This window comes from Pseudophryne corroboree, chromosome 2, assembly GCF_028390025.1.
Source record: "Pseudophryne corroboree isolate aPseCor3 chromosome 2, aPseCor3.hap2, whole genome shotgun sequence".
Classification (NCBI taxonomy): domain Eukaryota; kingdom Metazoa; phylum Chordata; class Amphibia; order Anura; family Myobatrachidae; genus Pseudophryne; species Pseudophryne corroboree.
In genome coordinates, this window is record NC_086445.1 from 519,289,612 (window position 1) to 519,311,108 (window position 21,497).

Here is a 21,497-nt window from a genome sequence, read left to right on the forward strand (position 1 = left end):
AATTACTCATTTTTGGGTCCCCTACTGAGACAATGACATATAAATTATATATTATGTGTATATATAGATATATTATATAGATATATAATATAATATATATGTACATGTGTCTTTATCTCAGTAGGGGAACCAAATATTATCTACAGCTCTGCTGCTGTGTCTTATATGAGGAAAGAACGGAAAGCAGAAGTTGGTTTTAAGAGAATGCACTAATTACTATAAAAAAACTTTTAACTGGGGTTATTTATCAAAGCTTGGAGAGAGATAAAGTTGTGAGAGATAAAGTACCAACCAATCCGCTCCTGTCATTTTTCATACACAGCCTGCAAATTATAAGGCAGAATTTTATTGCCTGGTACTTTATCTCTCACAATTTTATCTCTCTCTGAGCTTTGGTACACCCTACCCCCCTCGGGGCTCTATTTATTATCATTTGCAGCCAGCACCTGAAAATAAAGATTCCTTATAACCACAATTATCTGCAATAAGTCATTTTTATTAACCCAGATGTACCACTGGCAAGTCACTGGGATGTCAGTCCATGTGCAAACTAAAACCACTGGGTGGACACCATCTTCTGTTTTGCCTCTGGGCACCTGAAATGAAAAACGCCCCTTGTCCTGTAGTGTAGCTGAGTGTAAGTAACGTGCAGTATACTGCTGAGTGTAATCAGGGATCCTATAGTACAACTGAGTGTAAGCAGTATACAGCTGAATATAATGAAAAATACATGGACCTGATGGTTTTATTGGAACCCTACTCTGAACCTAAGTACTCTGCAATCTCCCCGTTTTGTGTTCTCTTCCAGGGGTGGACTATTCCACCCTGGGTAATCCTACGCAGAGCAACTAAGATGGCTGCCGCACCTGGTACCTTGTGAGGGTGGAAAACACAACCCCTGGAGGTTATTACCCAAAATGCTTACACCAACCCTGCATTATGCTTTATGTCTTTATTGTCTGTGTGGTTTATCTTTTGATGTAATACTTAAATCTTCTGTATTATGTGCATTGTTTGAGTTCTAGTTGGCGCCGCGGATGGCTGCCTCGGTGCTGCTCTGCCAAGCAGCCTTTGTGTTTAGTCCTACGTGTATAATATGTCTAATATGTTGAGTCTATTGTACAGTTGCAATGTGCAGTATCAACTCATACGTGTAATGTGTGTAATGTATGCTATGTTCTTCCCCCTTCGTATGCTATGTATTCCCCCTTCATGTTGCTGCTTGGCGATGCATTGTACCACAAAGAATTCCTAGTGTACGTGAGTACACCTGGCCAATAAAGCTGATTCTGATTCTGATTCTGCTAAGCAATGATACTTTAGTACAACTGAGTGTAAGCAGGGAATCTATGCAGTAGAGTACAGGACTGTATTCTGATCATCTCTCTGAGACAGTAAGAGCCAATCAGAACTAGCAATATACTCTGCAACAGCATAGAGAAGGGAGGGAGCAGGTCATGTCTGATGCGGACAGAGACAGCCTCCAACGAACCCATGATGGGGATGGCTGGGTTTCCACCATCCAAACGTTCACAGTGAAGGTAACTAACCCTGGCAACAAAAAAAATTGATGGAAAAAAACATTGTGATGCCCAGAAAAACATGTTAAATTACTGTCATAAGAAAAACATTGATAGCGTTACTTTGATGTCCATCCCTACCTCAAGATGCCCTAATGCAGAGATTAGCAGCAAAGAAGTCAGGGGTGGCACAGCTCTCAGCTTTAAAAAAAAACCAAACACCAACAACAACAGGTAACCATCAAAGTACCCTCGAAAAACAGGTAACCATCAAATTACCCGCGAAAAACAGGTAACCATCAAATTACCCTCGAAAAACAGGTAACCATCAAATTACCCTCGAAAAACAGGTAACCATCAAAACACCATTCAATGGAAGCGAAAATTGCAAAAATACTGTAATTGAAACAAAAACATTGATGGTCTATATTAACCGGCCATCGATGTTAATCCCTACAAAGTACAAGTACAATCCGGCGGCTGCCCCTGCAGTGGGTCCCAGCGGCCACCTCAGCAGAAGGTCCCAGTGGAGATAGAAAAAGATAGTGATGGAGTAAAAGAGAGAGAGTAGAAAAAAGAGGGGGGAAGAGGGGGGAAAAGAGGATGAAAGAAAAAGCGCGAGAGATAAAGAGCGCGAGAGGGAGAAGCTGGCAGCGCTGGGGACAGCTGTTAGTAGCATATAAAGGAGTGTTAAACTGGAAAAGGCTAAAGACTGAATATGTGGACATATATGGGTACACATAAGAAAACTAAGCAAATAATATAGTTTTACTTAATTAAACACAGTATCAAATCAAGCTATATAAGGTGTGATAAACTATATCTGTAAAGTTATTAATATTTTGGTGTAAGTGTTCCTGGGAAATGTACAGTATATACTCTCATTTACATTATGTTTGAAATGTTTTCAAATATTTTTTAAATAAATATTTGTCACAGTCAGATCTTTACTTTTACATTTAAGGCCTGATTCAGAATTAGGAGATAATAAAAAAAGAAATGTTCTACTGGACCAAACCAGGTTGCAATACAAGGGGTGCAAATGCATATACTTTTTGCATGCAGGGAAAATGCTGACTCCTTTTGCATGTACGAGGGTGGTTCAATAAGTAAGATAACAAGACCTCTCGCATATGTGATGTTCTCTATTTAATTCTAATTTCCCACCAGGCCAGAGCAGGTAAGAACACTGCTTCCCCCCCATGGCCATTAGACTGCACCTCATATCATCATACTGTCCAAACATGAGGTGTACGATGGCAGAACTGGTGGAAACAGGGTCACACAATGAGGTGCATAATGTAATCAGATTTCTGCGTCTATTTATTGCAAACTTGTCAGGGTGTGCGGTGATAATGTCATGTCAGGGAAACAGGTTTGGGTTTGGTGCACTGCCTTTGATAACAGCAGTACAGACATTCAAAATGAGCAGCGAACCAGCCGGTGCTACTACTGGGAGATAATGGACCATCCTCCCTACATCTCTGACCCTTCTGAGTAGTGATTTGTTTCTCTTTGGACAATTGAAGAAGCACCTGGGTGGAAGGTGATTCGCAACCGATGGTGAAGTTCGGCAAGCAGTTATGTCCTGGCTTCAGGCGTGACACTGATTTCTTCTATCCCGGGATAGATGCCTTGGTGTACCGTTGGAACAAATGCGTAGACAAGTATGTGGAAAAATAATCTGTACTAAAGCCACGCTATTAATTATATGTATCAGTATGATTGTAATACATTTATTCAATGAGAGGTCTTGTTACCTTATTTATTAATCCACCCTCATAGAAAATAAATACTGGGCAGTTTGCACACTGAAATTTACTATCACTCCTGCGATACACCCTTTCCCCAGTTTACATCTCTCTACACTTTCAATCTGCCCGACCTACAATGCAACATGGTTTGGCCAAGGTACAAATTACATCTTCTTTTGCTCCTAACTCTGAATTACTACTAAGATATGCACAGGCTTCTGCTCAGAGACCTGTTTTAATGCTTGTTCAAAAATATGTGTATAGGAGAATTTTCGTAACATAAAATTAAGTTCACATTTTAGCCTGATTAAGGGCGGTATCCAATTAGCCATGATATTTTCTCATGGCTAATGGATTCGCCCAGGGCTATCCAATTAGCCCCAAAAAGCCATCATGAGCTGCTGCACATCGTGGATTTTTACTCACCTGTTTTCATGTGAAAACAGGGCAGTGACCACAAAAACACATGTTTCACTGAAACTGTATATTTCCACAAGAAAACTTATTTTCTTTGGCAATCCTTATAGGATTGCTAAAAAAAAAATTAGTGAAAAATCTCAAAAAAATTCCTTTTTCCGCTCCCAATCATTTTTCACCGCTAATTGGATACCCCCATAAAACTGTGAACTGAACTGATATGTTGATGCTAATTATAATATTGGATATAAGAATATAGGAAGCATCGAAAGGTGAAGACAGACAATTCCACATAAAATTCAAAGTCTGAGCAAGCAGTTCTGTCCAGGGTAGAAATATTACATATAATCTAAAACTAGAGAAAAACAAATCTAATAATTAAACAATTATAGCAATATAATGCACTGTATAAATATACCTCTTAAACATTTTCATAACAGATAACCATACAATACAATACAATACAATACAATCAAGTCACCCATCATGGTTGCCAAATAAAAGTGAAATAGTTATTAAAAGTTTATTTAGTTCCTAACAAGATTTGTTTTATCAGAATGTGTGAGACTGGAAACCACTATTGCAAATTATGATAGATTCTTGTAGCAATATAGGGGCAGATGTATTAAACCTGGAGAAGGCATAAAGAAGTGATAAAGTGGTGATAAGTGAAAGGTGATAACGCACCAGCCAATCAGCTCCAATATGTAAATTGATAAATATGAGCTGATTGCCTAGTGCATTATCACCTTGCACTTATCACCACTTTATCACTTCGTTATGCCTTCTCCAGGCTTAATACATCTACCCCATAGTCACTATGAACAATCCACAATGTAAGGTGGCATAAATGAAACGTAGGTATGTATTCCTGATTGTGAAGTATAAGATTATTGGCAAGATTTACCAATATGTAAATAAATTGCATTTGCAAGGAGACATTGTACTGCAAACTATGCCGATTAATAGATGTAAATTATTACTAAAATATAAAGAACACTAGCAGAAAGGGCATTATTATATTGTCATTAATGTGTAAGCAAATGCATTTAGAACCTGTAATTAACAGAAGAAGCACAGATATGCAACTTATATATCGTTAGGCAAATTCATTTACTTAGATCACTTTGACACAATCAGGGTATGTCAAACAGTATGGGGTTCCTGAAGGAAGACTGTACAAATAGTCTAGCAACTGAAGTTGTTTAAAATAGTTATGGCTTTGGTTCATTAAGACACAAAACAAAGGACAGCAGTTAGATATATTAACACTTCAAGTTGAACAACATAACCCACCTCTTCCACTTCTCCCAACAAAGCGGAGATCATTGAATCGAGCTACTTGGTTTTTCATAACAGCAGATGCATTCCTCAACTCCGCAGAATAGTTCTCATCATTTCCAGCCATGACTGTTACAACTGTCCCATCAGAGACGTCACCCAAAGCCACAACCTATAAATGGGAAAATATGTTTGGAATAAAGCAATTAGATATAGATCCCACTCTCCGTACCCCATGTACTGTGGTACAAATTCACATTTATTAGCCAGATGATGGACAAACAATGTGAGTCATGAGTATTTGTATATAGACAGCTAGGATTGTCTTATGAAGACATTTGCTTCTTATCTCAAGGCAACAGGAATGACATTAGCCATTTATATGGACTATCATTAATGTTTAATTTATGTATTTGTTGTAATATGCTGTCAAATATAATTTTTGTGTAGTAGAATCCTTCATTGTAATTACAGAAATGATCATGCCTATGTGTAAGATGTGTGTCGTAGTGAACAGCAGATTTCTGAATAAAGGGTTATTATATGAAAGATCCCATGCAATGGCATACTGTACTGTAATATAGCAGTATCAGGATCCTTCATTAATGACACATTAGTTTCATGCAATGGATAGGTCTATAATAATAGAGACATATTCGCCACACACGAAAATTGCTAATGTGAAAAACGACATCTTACAAGCAGACTTATTTCCAGCATATAAACAGATGAGCTGTTAAGAAGTAAGCCAGTGAAAACACAGTAAAATTGTGTCTAAATAGCAATTCATATGCTCTTCTTTCCCAATAGTGCAGCTGTATTAGTCCTGAGAATGTGACTGCACTGTACATTACTTTGTCATTTGAAAACTTACTGATCTACTATTTTAATACTTGAAGCAAGCTTACTATTTTCATTCACAAAAAATATAATCTACAACTGGTATTTAAAAATGATGCGCACTATGTTGTACATATACTCAGTTTATTCATGTCTCATTTAGCTTTCTGTTTTCAGATAGTTTGTCTTTCTTCTAAATATCTCATTAGCTATATGTATGTGTAATTTTAAACAAATTGTCTTTCCCTATTCACGTTTTTCTCCTTATTCCTTCTCTTTCTTGGTATTTCTCACTAATGCAATGTGGTAACAATTCTATGGGGGTTTTCTTATTTTATTCCACCTACCCAACTGTGCTGACTTCATTTACATTTACTCCATCTCGATTTATCAATCTTTGTTTTTTTTTGTTTTGTTTTTGTGCATTCTATGTTCCCATATTTGACCAAATATTATTAATTTACTATGTAAACTGTATTATAAACTAGAATATTTAATTGCCAATAATATGTAATTGTTACCTTCTGTAAAATGTGGCTTCAAAATGTGAAAAGAAGAATAAAATATATACATTTACACATGCATACACATCTGTAACAATTATATTGATAACAATCAGATCTGGTAAACACTTTAATATTACACTAAAGTATATAACATTGATAATTTTTTTTAGCAATTTGTCACAGGTAAATAAAATTCCTATAGCGAGTAAAAATAAAAAAAAATTGTTCACCAATGTATATTGAATTCTATATTTGAATGTACTGCAAAAGCTTAGATGTAATTTCATAAAATAAATTGTTAGAATAGATGCTATACAAGTTATTGCAGAAAATATGTCATATGTACAAATAATTATTGTCATTTTTCCCTTTTAATAGTACCTTGTATTAATTAAGTATGCAGTCTGTACAATGATATGATGTGCAATTATTAATAAATTTACATAAGAACATATTAAGCATGGCATATGAGTAGGGAAACTAAAATCTAAATATTACGCATATCTAGTTTTGTCTTTACTGCTAATCACTCTCTCTAATCATTTGAGATGTTAAATAACTGTCTTTTTTTTGCAATATTATTTATTGCTCTGGTTATCTAAAATTTTTGTTAATGTTGCATTAACAGACTGTTTATAAAACATATATTTTGTATTTTCTCATGTCGCACATAATAGCTATTTTAACACCACAAATATTATCCTTTATTTACTAACTTTCCATTTTATACCTTAGAAGTCACTGTAAACACTGTGAAGATAAAAACTCAATCAAATTGTTGTTGGTGGAAATTGGGAACTGCAAAGGAGCTATATAAAAATATTCCCAAGCACTTGCATACATTCTCTTTCATCCATATATATGTTAGCTTGCTTTGTTTGCTTTTTGTATATTTTTGCCAACAGAGCGTCTCATTAGACATGTGTTATTTCTGTTCTAGTTTCTCTCACCACAGAGCTATCATGTTTTAGATAGAACATACTAACAGCCTACTAGTTTGCCATGTGCACATACAGGACATTACATAAAACTTTGCATCAAATATTCAGTATTTTAGTCATGTTGCAATTGTTCCAACAGATTAATTTGATAGTTCATGCTGATTTGTTTTCTTCAATAAGTTAGATTGTCTTTAAAAATATTTTTAAGTAGTGAATATGTGTATCATGGCACTTTTTTTAATGTAAAACTATATGGCAACTGTCCAAATTCTATGTTCTATAAGATCTACAAATTTCATTTGCATTTAAAATGTTCAATTAAAACCTACAACAATTAAGAACCATATGATTAGAATGAGACATAAATTAATATTGGTGATTAAAAGGTTTCTGGTTCTACCATAAGTTGTTGAGTTTTTAATATTTTAAAATGAATATGAGATAACAGAAATATAGGTTCTATTGGAAGTATTGTAACAGCACTTACATTACAGTGATAAAAAGAGTTTTGCAAAATGTATGGTTAAACTAAACTAAGCTTTTCTGATTATTACACTTGATAATCTTCAAAAGGGAAGAAGGAGTGACAGTGAGGTTACGTTACCAGTCTCTGAAGTGGTGTACCGATTATACCAAACCATACTGTAATAACCATGCCTGATTCAGTATATTTGGTTAAGCAATACATATGTACACTAACGGTGGGGGAACAAATACTGCTTCTTCGTCATGCAATTTGCAGTTATACTTTTTTTTTTTTTTTTATATACTTGTTGCCTTTGCTGCTTCTAAAACCTAATTATGTATTTTGTAAATAATGTTAATTTAACATACAAGTTTCCATCCAGTGTTGTCTTAACAATGTGCTTTGAAGGAATTGTCATAAACTTACATAATTTTATCTAGAATGTTACACTATGTTTTATTCTCATTGCAGAAATGCGAGGAAAATGTACAAAGTGTCCTAATTCACACAGGATACACAGTGATTACTGGATAAGTAGCACTTTTTATACCCTACACAGTAAGTGCTGACTTATATACAAATAATCCAGTTCCTATAGAATGTAAGCATTTGGAGGCGTAATTCTGCCCCTGGAACATAAGCATTTACCTTGAAAGCCACCGGCAGGGTCTTGTTGCACCTCCAATGTGACGGCAGAACAGAGCACAAGAAGTTGGGGCTGTCAGTCCGGACCAGTTCTCCTGCGTGATCTGCCAGGACATCCACCACCGTCCGGATCTCCGTCCTTGTCCTCCCTGGGCCAGAGGAGCTGATGGCCCCGTTGCTGTCTCCCATTTTACCGCAGGAGAAAGAAGTGGATGGAGGGGTAAAGCGCCGGCTGGTGCTGGGGTCTACGGGAATACGCATTACAACAAGAGGGGTTAGGGTGTTGTAGCACAAATCTAGTACCCAGGCCGCGGCCAGCAGCTCCTCACAAGACTGCGCTGACTTTCCTCCTACAGCTGCTTATCTATCATCTTTTCTCAACCAAAAAAAAAATAAAAAAGTGAAGTGTGAGCTGAGAGCTGAGGAAGTGTCTGATCTCAGAGCTGCAGGGGAAGGGGGGTGCATGTGAGGAAACACTGAACCTAACCTTGTCTTCTCAAGTTGCTGCACCCTCCTACAGCACCAAAAGCCACAGAGACTATGTTAAAAAGTGCAACTCTAGCAGAGATCCGAGTAGCACTGCCTGTAAGTGTCACGTCGCAGGCACTGAGCTAGGAGCAGCATGTTCCTCTGCACTGGTCCCTGGTGAGCTGGGAAAGCAGGCACAAGCCAGATCTATGGCTGCTAGCTGGATACACAGAACAGTACTTTTCTTTATATAACAGTCCAGAAACTCTATGAAATGGGAGAATGTGCATAGAAAAACAGAAGTTATCACACATCTGTCTGCTGCTCCTTCCTGATGCTCGTGGAAGATGCAATGTCAGCTTAAAAAGAGGAGGGGGTGGTGCTGGGGGTATTATTGCTGCTAAACATTGATGACATTACTCTGAGTAGAGCTGGGTGATTATAGAACAGTCCAGGAGAAATGTCTGACGCTATTACTGTATGTTCTCCCTTGTGGCAGATGTCCCCTGCTGCAGCCAATGGAGGTATACACAGAAAGAGACCCTTCCACAAGTCACTGGACACAGGGAACTGCTCTAGGACTCCAATCAGCTGCTGTCCCTCTACATGCCATGCAATAGATGGGAGAGTCCCAGCAGTGTCCTCCCTACTGATCTGATGAGGAAAGTGCCAGAGCTGTCACCGGGAGGGGAGGAGAGACTGGGGGTGACTGGCAAATGAGCTATGCAAAAATACAATCCCCATCTAATCCTCTCCTAGGACTCAGGAGACCCCCACGTACCCACATAAGGGTGTGTCTGACAGGACATCGCCCCCGCACGCTCATAGTAGGGCTGCTCTGGAAATGACTACAGTCCCAAACCCACGGCCACAACTTCTGTACCACCAGGAGACGAATAAATACACAAGTTATGCTATCCCTGCCCAATTTTGTAATGGACCTTGCTGGTTGTAATATGGCGGCTACTGGCCATTAATCATTACGGTTATTATCATTGGCTAGAAATAACATTTCCGCTAGTGCCCACCTTATGAACACAACACAATTGTCTATCATTAACATCACAGAAAACGGGCTACAGATCTATGTGTATTTATATAATGCAACATAACACTACCAGCACCAGGTGTGCTTATGGCTGGTGTTATTAGTGAACATGTTATGTTCCTGCTATACGTGTGCTGAAATTATTATTTTCCAGTGATATCAGTTATTACTCTTTCTTATTGAGAGCTTCACATTCCAGGTACAAGCGGAAGAATATGCCATATGAAAAGGCTGCAGAACGTGGTCATTGGCAGTAGCTCCACCACAGTAGCTATTGACGCTAAGGTAATTATTACTATATATATTCTATCTATCTATCTATCTATCTATCTATCTATCTATCTATCTATCTATCTATCTATCTATCTATCTATCTATCTATCATCTATTGTAGTCACCACAAAACTGGGAATGTTGGACTTGTTAATTGAAAGCTGAAATGTCATCAGTTTGCTGTTCAGCAGTAATATAAGCACTATTATTTCGAAGTCATATATAATATATCTATCTATCTATCTATCTATCTATCTATCTATCTATCTATCTATCTATCTATCTATCTATCTATCTATCTATCTATCTATCTACATATATTTTATATATATATATATATTAAATTAAATATAGGTATATAACACACACACACACACACACACACACACACACACACACACACACACACACACACACACACACACACACACACACACACACACACATTACAGTGTGAAAGAAACAGAGCATTTTACTGAATCTGTTAATGTAATTATCATGTGTATTTTATTAACATATTAAAATTTTCTTAAATATCCATGTAAATTGTATGCAAACAGAAATGCAATATTAAAAGGTTAATTATTACTCTACACACATTTGGTAAATATAGTGTTTTGCTTAAATTCATCAACTAAAAAAAAGTAATTAGAATATATCAGAATGCCATCTTCTTTCTGTTGACTTTTGTTGTAATTAATAATTCATATCACCTATGGTTTGCATTAAGAGGAAATTACTTCACAGTATACTCATTTAAATTTGGGGAAATAAAAATCCTCCAACTTTAACTAGCTTTATATATTCACGAGCACAATATCTTGGAGATGTCTTATGTTTGTCCTGCAGCTTCACAGTTCCACATGATCTATTCCATGTGAATTATTATTGTATACTAAATCAGATTACATTTTATTCAGAAATCTGCAGTTTTTTTTATACTACTACTACTACTACTACTACTACTACTACTACTACTACTACTACTACTACTAATAATAATAATAACAACAATTTATGATCTGCTTTCCAGTGTAATAGGTGTCTTCTTTGGGGTATATGCATACATATATAGTTTTACAAATGTGGGAGTTTAGAACAAACATGATGGGGGGGGGGGGGGAAATAGGGTGTGAGAATCAGAAAGTGAGAGATATGGGGAGATTTCTCCTGTTTTTTTTTTTTTTTTTTTTAAAGTGGCAATCATTTACATGGCGAAATCAATCTGGTTTTGCCATGTAAACGATTGCCACTTTAAAAAAACAAGAGAAATCTCCTCAAATCTCTCACTTTCTGATTCTCACACCCTATTACATTCCCCCATGGTCTCTTCATGCTGCATGGAAATATTCTAATGCCGTTTTCCCTCACATAAGAACATGCTGAAAATTATGAAACAAATAAAACAGCTACAGTATATAAGCAAATGTGACAGACTTGTTTCAGTTACAAGAGAGGGGTATAAACACACAATTGTGCTGTTTCATATTCATTGCTACTTGTATAGTGCATGTGTTATCCTGAGTATCATTTTCCCGAGTTAATAGTATTTTATGGGGTATTTAATTCAGCATAATGGTTGTGAAGTGCCTCCCAAAATGGTTTGTGAGAAAGAAGGTTTGACCACCTTAATTACAAAAATTTCCTGCAAAACATTCACAAACATTTATTAGATCATTTTTATATTAAAGGATCATCCTTTACATGCGATGCAAAGGCTAGGATCAGAGAGGGGCGGCCTAGTGCTGTATTTCATGCAACTTGGATCTGCTCTAGCACTCATACATGGGGGTATTCCATATGTCACAGAAGCTGAGATAAAAGGAACAAAAAGCTGAGAACATGCCATATTTTCAATTTGATGTGTCAAAATTGCATATGAAATCAGGAATATAATGTTGCTTACCACTGTGGAAAAAGTGGGTGTTATCAAAATAAATTTAGAAGACTCCTACTCATATAATGTCCCCATTATACAGAAACACACTCTGCTCTTATTTCTACCCTATCAAATGTAAGTGTGAATAAACCTATACCGTCCTTAGGGCCTAATTCAGATCTGATCGCAGCAGCAAATTTGTTAGCGAATGGGCAAATCCATGTGCACTGCAGGTGGGGCAGATATAACATGTGCAGAGAGAGTTAGATTTGGGTGGGGTGTGTTCAAACTGAAATCTAAATGGCAGTGTAAAAATAAAGCAGCCAGTATTTAACCTGCACAGAAACAATATAACCCACTCAAATGTAACTCTCTCTGCACATGTTATATCTGCCCCCCCCCCCTCAGTGGCAAATGCAGGATTTGCATGGGGGGGTTTCCAGAACTGGGCGGAGCCAATCACGGGGGTGGGGACTGAGGTGACCCAGTATACGCTGGGTCCGTAAAACTAGTGTGTCTGTGTGTGTGTGTGTGTGTATATATATATATCTACATATATATATATCTACACACACATATATATATATATATATATATATATACACACAAACACACACACACACATACATATACACGGGTGGTCTTCAGTATGCTGGCGGTCGGGCTCCCGGCGACCAGCATACCGGTGCCGGGAGCCTGACCGCCGGCATACTGACACTTATTCTCCCTCGTGGGGGTCCACAACCCCCCTGGAGGGAGAATAAAATAGTGTGGCGCGCGTAGCGTGGCGAGCGCAGCGAGCCCGCAAGGGGCTCATTTGCGCTCGCCACACTGTTGGTAAGCCGGCGGCCGGCCTCCCGGCGCCGGTATGCTGGTCGCCGGGAGGCCGGCCGCCGGGAGATCGTAGTGAACCCATATACACATATACATAGCATATTAAACATGCATACATATATATATATATATATATATACACACACACATACAGTACACATATATATACACATGTATGTATATATATATATATATCTATCATATGTGTGTGTGTGTGTGTGTTTATATGTATGTATGCATGTATGTATGTATATACATGTGTATATATGTAGGCACATGGATATATATGTACTATAATTAAAATAAAGTAAACTTTTATTGCACTTGCAAGTGCCACCAGGAAGACAGCAGGCTGCAGAGGATGCTAGACAGTCATTAATAATACTCATGCAGCTAAAAAAAAAAAAAAAAAAAAAAATTTTTTTTTTTTTAGTGGAGGGGGGTTTCTGGGTACTCGGAAACCCCCCCTGGGTGCGCCACTGCCCCTGCAGTGCACATGATTTTGCCCATTAACTAACAAATTTGCTGCTGCGATCAGATCTAAATTAGGTTCTTAGCTCATTAACACAAGTACTGTAATCACTGTATGTAACTACGTTCAGTTGTGTTATTCAGTTGTTTGTCAACAGTGTCATTTTATTTTTATGCAATTTTTGGCAATCTATTTCCAAATAACAGGTTCTAAAAAAACACATTTCAGCAACAACTGTACACTAAGAAAAAAACATGTACTATACAGTGATTCTATCCACTGGGAAGTATCACCTTCATTTCAGAATGAGTTCTCATACATACTGAAAACTCCACTCCACTACTGTATGTCTCAGTGCAGATGTTGTTAAACATAGTGTAATACACCACTGTATACATCCCTGCTTTCACGATGGCCATAACCCTTTCAGTGCCATTAATGTACTTCTGTACTGTATTTATTATTATTATTATTATTATTATTATTATTAGTAGTAGTAGTAGTAGTAGTAATAATAATAATAATAATAATAATAATAATAATATGTTCCTTAATGCTTTACAATTGGAAACATAGTAGTAATAAAACAAGACTGGGTAGCAAAAGATAGTCAAAGAAGTAAGATACCCCCACTCACTAGCTTATAGTCTGTTTGGGGATACATTTATCAATCATATCTGTGGTATATCACCCCTGATTTAGGGGGATACCCCCAATTATGAAGTATCCCCTGAATACATCTATGATAGATTGCAGCAAAAATCGCATATTGACGTACTGCAATCCCCGTTTTCATTTGCAAAAGCAGCCCTTACAGGTTTCTATGGGAGTTGCTTAAATGCCGAATTTACAAAGATTCAGATGGTGTTAGCCACTGTACCGTATGGAATACTCGTTACAAATTTCTGTGCGAGGGAGATCTGTTGCTGCATGTGCAGTAGGGGCAGCACCAGAGCGCGGGTGGGGGATTGTGGAGACCCACACCACACACAATGCACCCATGTTTAAGTACTTACCCCAACATCAGTGCTGCAATCACGACAGAAATCAGCAGCAAAATGCCCGCTGCGCATGTGCAGCTGTGATTAGTATCCGGAACATGGGGGGCACCATGTTTCTGGAGACCTGTGCATGCACAGTAGACTCTGGTACAATTCCAGAATGTACTGCACCATGGAGAGGATGGGGTCCAACTGCTCCTCTGTTAAAACACCCCTGAGAAGGAAGAAGTGAAGTGATCACATATTTACTTCTTACTCATCACCAGGATGGCTCTGTTTTGGTGCCTATTAATTAATATATTCTGTTGATCACAGATTGTTAATTGTCACAAATATGCTGGGGCATATAATAACATACTATAAATATTACTTTGCATGTTGCTCACTCTGTTATCTCTCTAAGCTGTAGCCAGCAGCACCCAGTTCACTTGTAAATAGCAATAGCTAATCAGACACATCACTGATTAGACATGGAGACCTCATAGAGGTCACTCTTCTTAAGCTACACAATGCTCCCACAGTGCCAGGCAGGAAACACTGCTATGTTCTGCATAAAGTAGATGATCTGGTACTAATAAGCCATAGTTCACCTACACCATAGCACCCCTAGTGTTAGAGTATATGGCTACATGCTTTACTGTAGGTTGGAATGTTTGGGAGGCGTTGGGTATAGGATGCTCGTGGCCGGGATCCCGGCGGTTAGAAAACCGACACCGGGATCCTGGCGTCTAGAATGCCAGCAGGGGAGCGAGCGCAATGAAACCCATTGCGGGCTTGCTGCACACGCCACAGGTTCTATTCCCACTCTATGGGTGTCATGGACACAAACGAGTAGCGATAGCCCCTGATATAGCTGGGATTCCTGCCGGCGGCATTGTCAGTGGTCGGGATACTGGCGTCGGTATCCTGAATGCTGGCAATGTAACTACATCTCTTTGGGAGAACCCTGACTATGGCACTGCATGGTAACACATGCTGCTTTGCTTAAAAGGTAATCAGAATGTATCTAAAATTAAATGGCAAAAGAAGTAACAATATATAGTTAAAGTTAATATAGACAAACACATTTTACATCTACATTTACTTAGGGCCAAAAACTTACACTAAATATCCAACAGAAATGATATATTTGGTATCACTGTATTTTCTCCTACGTCCTAGAGGATGCTGGGGACTCCAAAAGGACCATGGGGTATAGACGGATCCGCAGGAGCTTGGGCACACTATAAAGACTTAAACTGGGTGTGAACTGGCTCCTCCCTCTTTGCCCCTCCTCCAGACCTCAGTTAGACTTTGTGCCCAGGAGTGATGGGTCACACACTAGGGGAGCTCTACTGAGTTTCTCTGAAAGACTTATGTTAGGTTTTTTATTTTCAGGGAGACCTGCTGGCTACAGGCTCCCTGCAGCGTGGGAGTGAGGGGAGAGAAGCAGGACCTACTTCTGTGAGTTTCAAGGCTCTGCTTCTCGGCTACTGGACACCATTAGCTCCAGAGGGTTCGATCACTGGGTGCGCCTAGCTGCTTGTTCCCGGAGCCACGCCGTCACCCCCCTCACAGAAGCCAGAAGTCAGAAGTCGGGTGAGTATGAGAAGATCAGAAGACTTCAGTGATGGCAGAAGACATCAGTAACGGAGGTACAGCGGTCGCGCTGCGCTCCCTGCTCCCACACAACGGCACTTCTGGTTTTGTGTTGGCGCTGCCGGGGGGCTCCGTGTCCGGACCCCCGCCAGCGCGTGTTAGTACACTGCGCGCCTTTTTTCTCCCCCGAGGCTGGCTCCCAGAACGGGTGCGGGGCGCTGGGGAGGGAGCGCTCTGAGCGGCATTGTACATATTGCGGGGGATAGAGCTTATGTTGGCGCTGGCGGGGGCTCCGCGTCCCGGACCCCCGCCGGCGCATGTTAACGCGCTGCGTGACCTTTCTCCCCCGCTGACGGCTTTCAGGGCCCCGGGCGCCGCACACAATACGGCGGTCCCGCGCCGATGCTCCCACACACCAACGTTGTACCTGGGTGCAGGGCGCAGGGAGGGGGGCGCCCTGAACGGCAGTTTTAGATAAGTATATAGTGTATTTACACTATATACGAGGCCAGCCAATATACTTATGATAAGGGGCTGCAGAGCGCCGAGAGGGGGGCGGAGCTTAGCCTCTCAGAGGAGTCGGCGCCATTTTCTTCAAGATCCCCGCCAGGACTTGCTGTATAGTAAGATGGTGGGGGGGCACTGTGGTTTTAATGCTACAGGGGTGTCATATAGCATTAACTTTGATAATGGACGCATATTCCTTTTATAATACATAATTTCACTGTTTCCCTATTTGTTTACCCACTATCAGTTAGTTTACATATGTCGGCAGGCGTGAGGGCTTGGTCATGAGCTGCTGTGGGGATTACTGACGGCTTCGCCGGTGCATGGCGGTACTTGATTCGGAAAATTAAGTATTAGCAGATTGGTGTTTGTGTGCGTAAAACAGTAAACACGATAGGGAAGATACAGTCGTTTGTGGATGCCCTGTCGGCATCAACGGTATTTCCTGGGTAAAGAATTATCAGGCTGTCATTGCCTTGTACCTGTATATATATGTGTATTTATAGGTATATGTGGGGGGAGTGTTATCAAAATTGTATTTATATGCCTCCCTCAGACCCCTCGGGGTTCCGTAGTTATTAGTGTTTTTTGCCCACTTACTTCTCCTTGCTGTCGACATTTAATAAGTTTCTGTCGACCATAACGTTCCTGGTAGATTCAGATCGGGGGCATGTCAGTACATGGTCATACACAGTCACAACACATTACTGTCACTAGAGACCTGACGGGTCGGGACAATCCACTTGCGTATAGGTTATATCTATATGTATATATATATATATATATATATATATATATATATGTAGATATGGGTTATATATGCAGAGTTAGGATATGTGTTTTATTGTGTATTACATGATGTATATCCATGAATTCTGAAATAATGGTATTCTTATCATGTGCTGATCGCTCTATTGCTTAAGCTCTAGATTGGCCGTGATGAGTTGGTTTCGATCCTCTCAAGGAGTCCAAATATTATTCTCTTCACAACGCGGAGAGTAAATCATGACAGTCAACTCCTGGTCGACGCAGAGCCCGGTCGCAAAGGATCATACACAGGCAGCTAAGTGAAATTTTATTTCTATTCTTTGACCTTATTTGCAATGCATGCATTTGAGGGAGTGTTGTTTTCGGGTAGGCATCCGACAAGAGTACCCTACCCAGAGTGGCTAGGCTTGCCTATGTTTATTCTACCGTATAACATTACAGCAGGCTGCAAAGTGACAGCAGGAAGTGTGACAGGAAAAATGCGGGGGATGTCTCCGGGATATGCTGGTGGGAGGTATACAGCTGTTTGGTGTGGCCTCTGGTCAGTCAATCTCGGGGGATACCACTAGTAAGTCTAACTTCGTGGGTTAGCCTCCTTCGCAACGGTGGGTGACGCATTTTATTGTGGGATGCAGTCGTTTTAACCGGTGCAATACCGTTCCTTTCTTTTCATTTTCTGTGCAGACAGTGGAAGGTGAAAAGGTAAGTGTTCTGCAGCCTTGTTAGGTTCGCAGAAGTGGATGTCGTTTCTGTTTCCACTACATCCACCTCTTGTCGCTGAGTCTATCGGGCTGGTCCTCACTCCGGTGAGCACTCGTCTACTGATTTTCAGCTAGTCCAGGAATAGAATAGGACCAGTGAGTTATTTATAGAATCCACAGGGGGACATTCTGACTTACGGTTGTTTCCCTTACGGTTGTTTCTAATAGATCTTGCCGTTCCCCTCTGGAAGGGGAGGTAGTACGCGACGCTATACAAAGGTGCGTCAGGTTCAGGACATTGTCTGATTGTCCCTGTATCAAGGTGCAAATTGTCGTTTCTCTCTGACTGTTCTTCGGCACAGGGATTGACTGTTGTTCCCAACGACGCAGAGGTCGAAAGGGGGTTTAAGAGTAGATACTGACCGGTTAAGGTCGGTGTTTTTCCTGTGGAAAGAGGTCTGAGGATCCAGAGTTGGATCGGCTTTGTGGTGACATCTCATTAATATTTTTCTGTTAATAAAACAGATGGGTGCGGCCTAAGAGGTCTTTTTCGGTAAGCAGGTCTAATACCACAGTGGTGTTCAAGAGACCAGTTGGAAGGGTGATCCGGGTCTCACATGCGCATCCACCGGAATATAATCCTAACGGCCAGGACATCGCTCCTGTGGTGTCTGCTCGGTTCTCTCCTTCTAGAGGAATGAAGGTTCGGGATCCAGGTTTGGATCCTGGTGTCCGTGCATACAGATCTCTGAAGATGGGGAGCAGTCCTTTGCAAGCAACATATTTCCGGAGGATAAGGTCATGTTGGGAAGCTTGTCTGCTATAAGCTTTCTTGAATTAAGAGTTTTTTTCGACGAACGTATTCTTCGTGTTCTGCCCGTGTTAGTTTTGCCAGACGACTTGTCAGCAGTGGCGTAAGTAAGCCGCTAGGGCGCAACAAGGAAAGAGCGGAAATGGCAGAAGATGCACAGTTTGCTGTTAGGTGGGAAGTCTGGTAAAAGCTATGTTAGCAGTCTTCGTTCCTGAGGTAAACGACGGAGAAATAGATTTTCTTTGCAGATACGATATCCAGCCGGGAAAAATACTGTCATCATCGAGAAGCTTTCCCAGACGTGACAAGTCTTTGTGGAGTGTCGCATTTGGACATGTTGGCGTCTCGCCTCAACGAGAGGCCTCCAGGAGATTGTTCCAGGTTAAGGGACACTCAGGTTATAGCGGTGGACATCCTTGTTACACCGTGGGTGTTTTTAGTCGGTCTAGGTGGCCTCTCCGCTTTCACCTTTCTGACAGGGTAAGCGTAAGATGTTCGAAGGTTCCGATGATCCTCTGAAATCCGGTTTAACCAGCGAGGGTTGGCTATCCAGTTTTTCATGGTTTGCTCATAAGAAATTACTGCCCTCTTCCTTTAAGTGAGGTAATGTTACAACAAGATCGGGGCATGTATCAGGATTTACCGCGGCTGCCTTTAACGGCGGGGCGGTTGAATCTCGTATCCTAAGCCGAATGGGTGTTCCCAGTGAAGTCGTTTCTTAAATTCTTCAGGCTAGGAAAGAACTGACGGCACAGCGTTACCACCGTTGTTGGAGTAATTATGTGTCTCGGTGTGTATCTAGGAAGGCTCCTATGGAGGACTTTCAGCTAGGTCGTGCTTATCCATACTTTACAAGCCGATGTGGAGGCAAGCCTAATAAGTTTCCTTACAAAATTTCTCTTTTGGAAAGTGGTCAGGCTATTGACGTTGACGTCCGCAAGGCGGGTGTCGGAAATGGTGGTTTTGTCTCACAAGAGCCTTGTTTGATCTTTCAGGTGAATAGAGAGGAATTGAGTACTCGGTTGGTAGTTCTACCAAGAGTGGTTTTTGGGTTTCGCAGAAATCAGCCTATTTTGATGCCGGGGGGTTACTTAGGCATTAACTCGTTCAAATACCCTTGATTTAGCCAGGGTTCTGAGTATGTAGGTCATCAATTTGGCTCAGTTGGGAGAAACAGAGGCCTGTTTGTCTGGTATGTTCCCAGCTTACTTTGGGGGACTGCGTTATGCAGTTTGTTACATGCTGAATCTGTGATGCGGTTTAGCATGTTCGTTCTTAGGCTGCTTTTCCGTCACCGTAGTCGGTGGAGGTTTCTTCTTTTGGGAAGAAGGGCTTTTCTTGGGTGAATGCCCGAGGAGTCTCTGCGGTTCAACTTTGCCGAGCGGATTCTTGATCGGGGTCAAACTATTTTGTGATGCTCTACGAGTTTGATACCCTGATTTTTGGGGACCTTATGTTTACTCATTCGGTGCTGCAGAGTCGTCCGCACTCTCCCGCCCGTTTTGGAGCTTTGGTATAAACCCCATGGTCCTTTTGGAGTCCCCAGCATCCTCTAGGACGTAGGAGAAAATAGGATTTTGGTACCTACCGGTAAATCCTTTTCTCTTAGTCCGTAGAGGATGCTGGGCGCCCGTCCCAGTGCGTACGGTGTCTGCAGTTATTGCTTTTGGTTACACCCTGGTGATGTGTCTTTTCTGTCTGGTGGTTGTTACCGTTGTTCATGACATAGCATGCGGGGTCGTATTTTTGCTTCTGTGGACACACGGGTTGTGTTACATATTCTCTCAGCATGTGGCTGTGTTTTGTTCATGCCGTTGGCTGGTAAACTACTGAATGCCACGTTCTACGGTGTTTGAGGTGTGAGCTGGTATGACACTCACCGTGTTTATAACATTAAATTCTTTCCTCGAAATTGTCCATCTCTCCTGGGCACAGTTTTCTAACTGAGGTCTGGAGGAGGGGCATAGAGGGAGGAGCCAGTTCACACCCAGTTTAAGTCTTTATAGTGTGCCCAAGCTCCTGCGGATCTGTCTATACCCCATGGTCCTTTTGGAGTCCCCAGCATCCTCTACGGTAGGGGTGGGCAAAATACGGCCCGCGGGCCGGATGCGGCCCGCAAACCGATCCTACCCGGCCCACTGCTTCCCCCCAGTGCGCAATGACAAGCGGCCCGACAGGCTGAGCTGCTTGTCATTGCTCTGCAGTACCTACAAGCCGCCGGCGCCTGTCTCCCCTGCTGCTGCTGCACGGCGCCTGCCACACTGTTATCTTCTTGCCTTGTAGCCTCCCCCTCCCGCCTCCAGTGACAACGGCAGTGTTCATGGTCAGCCAAAAAGGTGGCGGAGCTATGCGAGGACGAGGGGGCGGGGCTATACGGACCTCAGGGGGCGGAGCTACACGGGACAAGAGCAACTGCTACAGATCCATCCTTCCTGCCACTGCCAGCCAGCCAGCCAGATAAGTTAATGGAAAAAGTGAGTAAGAGAAAGAAAGTGTATTTGTGTGTGTGTGTGTGTGTGTGTGTGTGTGTATATATATGTGAGAGTGTGTGTGTATATGTTTGTGTGTGCAGGCAGTGGCGTCAGACTGTTTTTAGGTTAGGGGGGAGATCTTTAACGCTCGATGTACCACCCCTAACCCCCCCCCATGTTCTGTCACTGACTTAACCCCACATGTTCTGTCACCGTGTCACCCCCGTGTTCTGTCACCGCGTCACCCCCGTGTTCTGTCACCATGTCACACCCCCCGTGTTCTGTCACTGTGTCACACCCCGCGTGTTCTGTCACT

General features: G+C 41.2%; 1 protein-coding gene across 1 annotated transcript in view; it reads right to left on the reverse strand.

Annotated features, from left to right (window-relative positions):
- The window catches only part of RUNX3 (RUNX family transcription factor 3), a 268,594-nt gene that overhangs the window by 66,651 nt on the left and 180,446 nt on the right, over nucleotides 1-21,497 (reverse strand). Inside the window, exons 2-3 of the mRNA XM_063954158.1 lie at nucleotides 8,374-8,615; nucleotides 4,988-5,144 (exon numbers count right to left, since the gene is read on the reverse strand). Coding sequence (XP_063810228.1) covers nucleotides 4,988-5,144; nucleotides 8,374-8,615 — 399 coding nt within the window. The remainder of the gene's footprint in view (nucleotides 1-4,987; nucleotides 5,145-8,373; nucleotides 8,616-21,497) is intronic.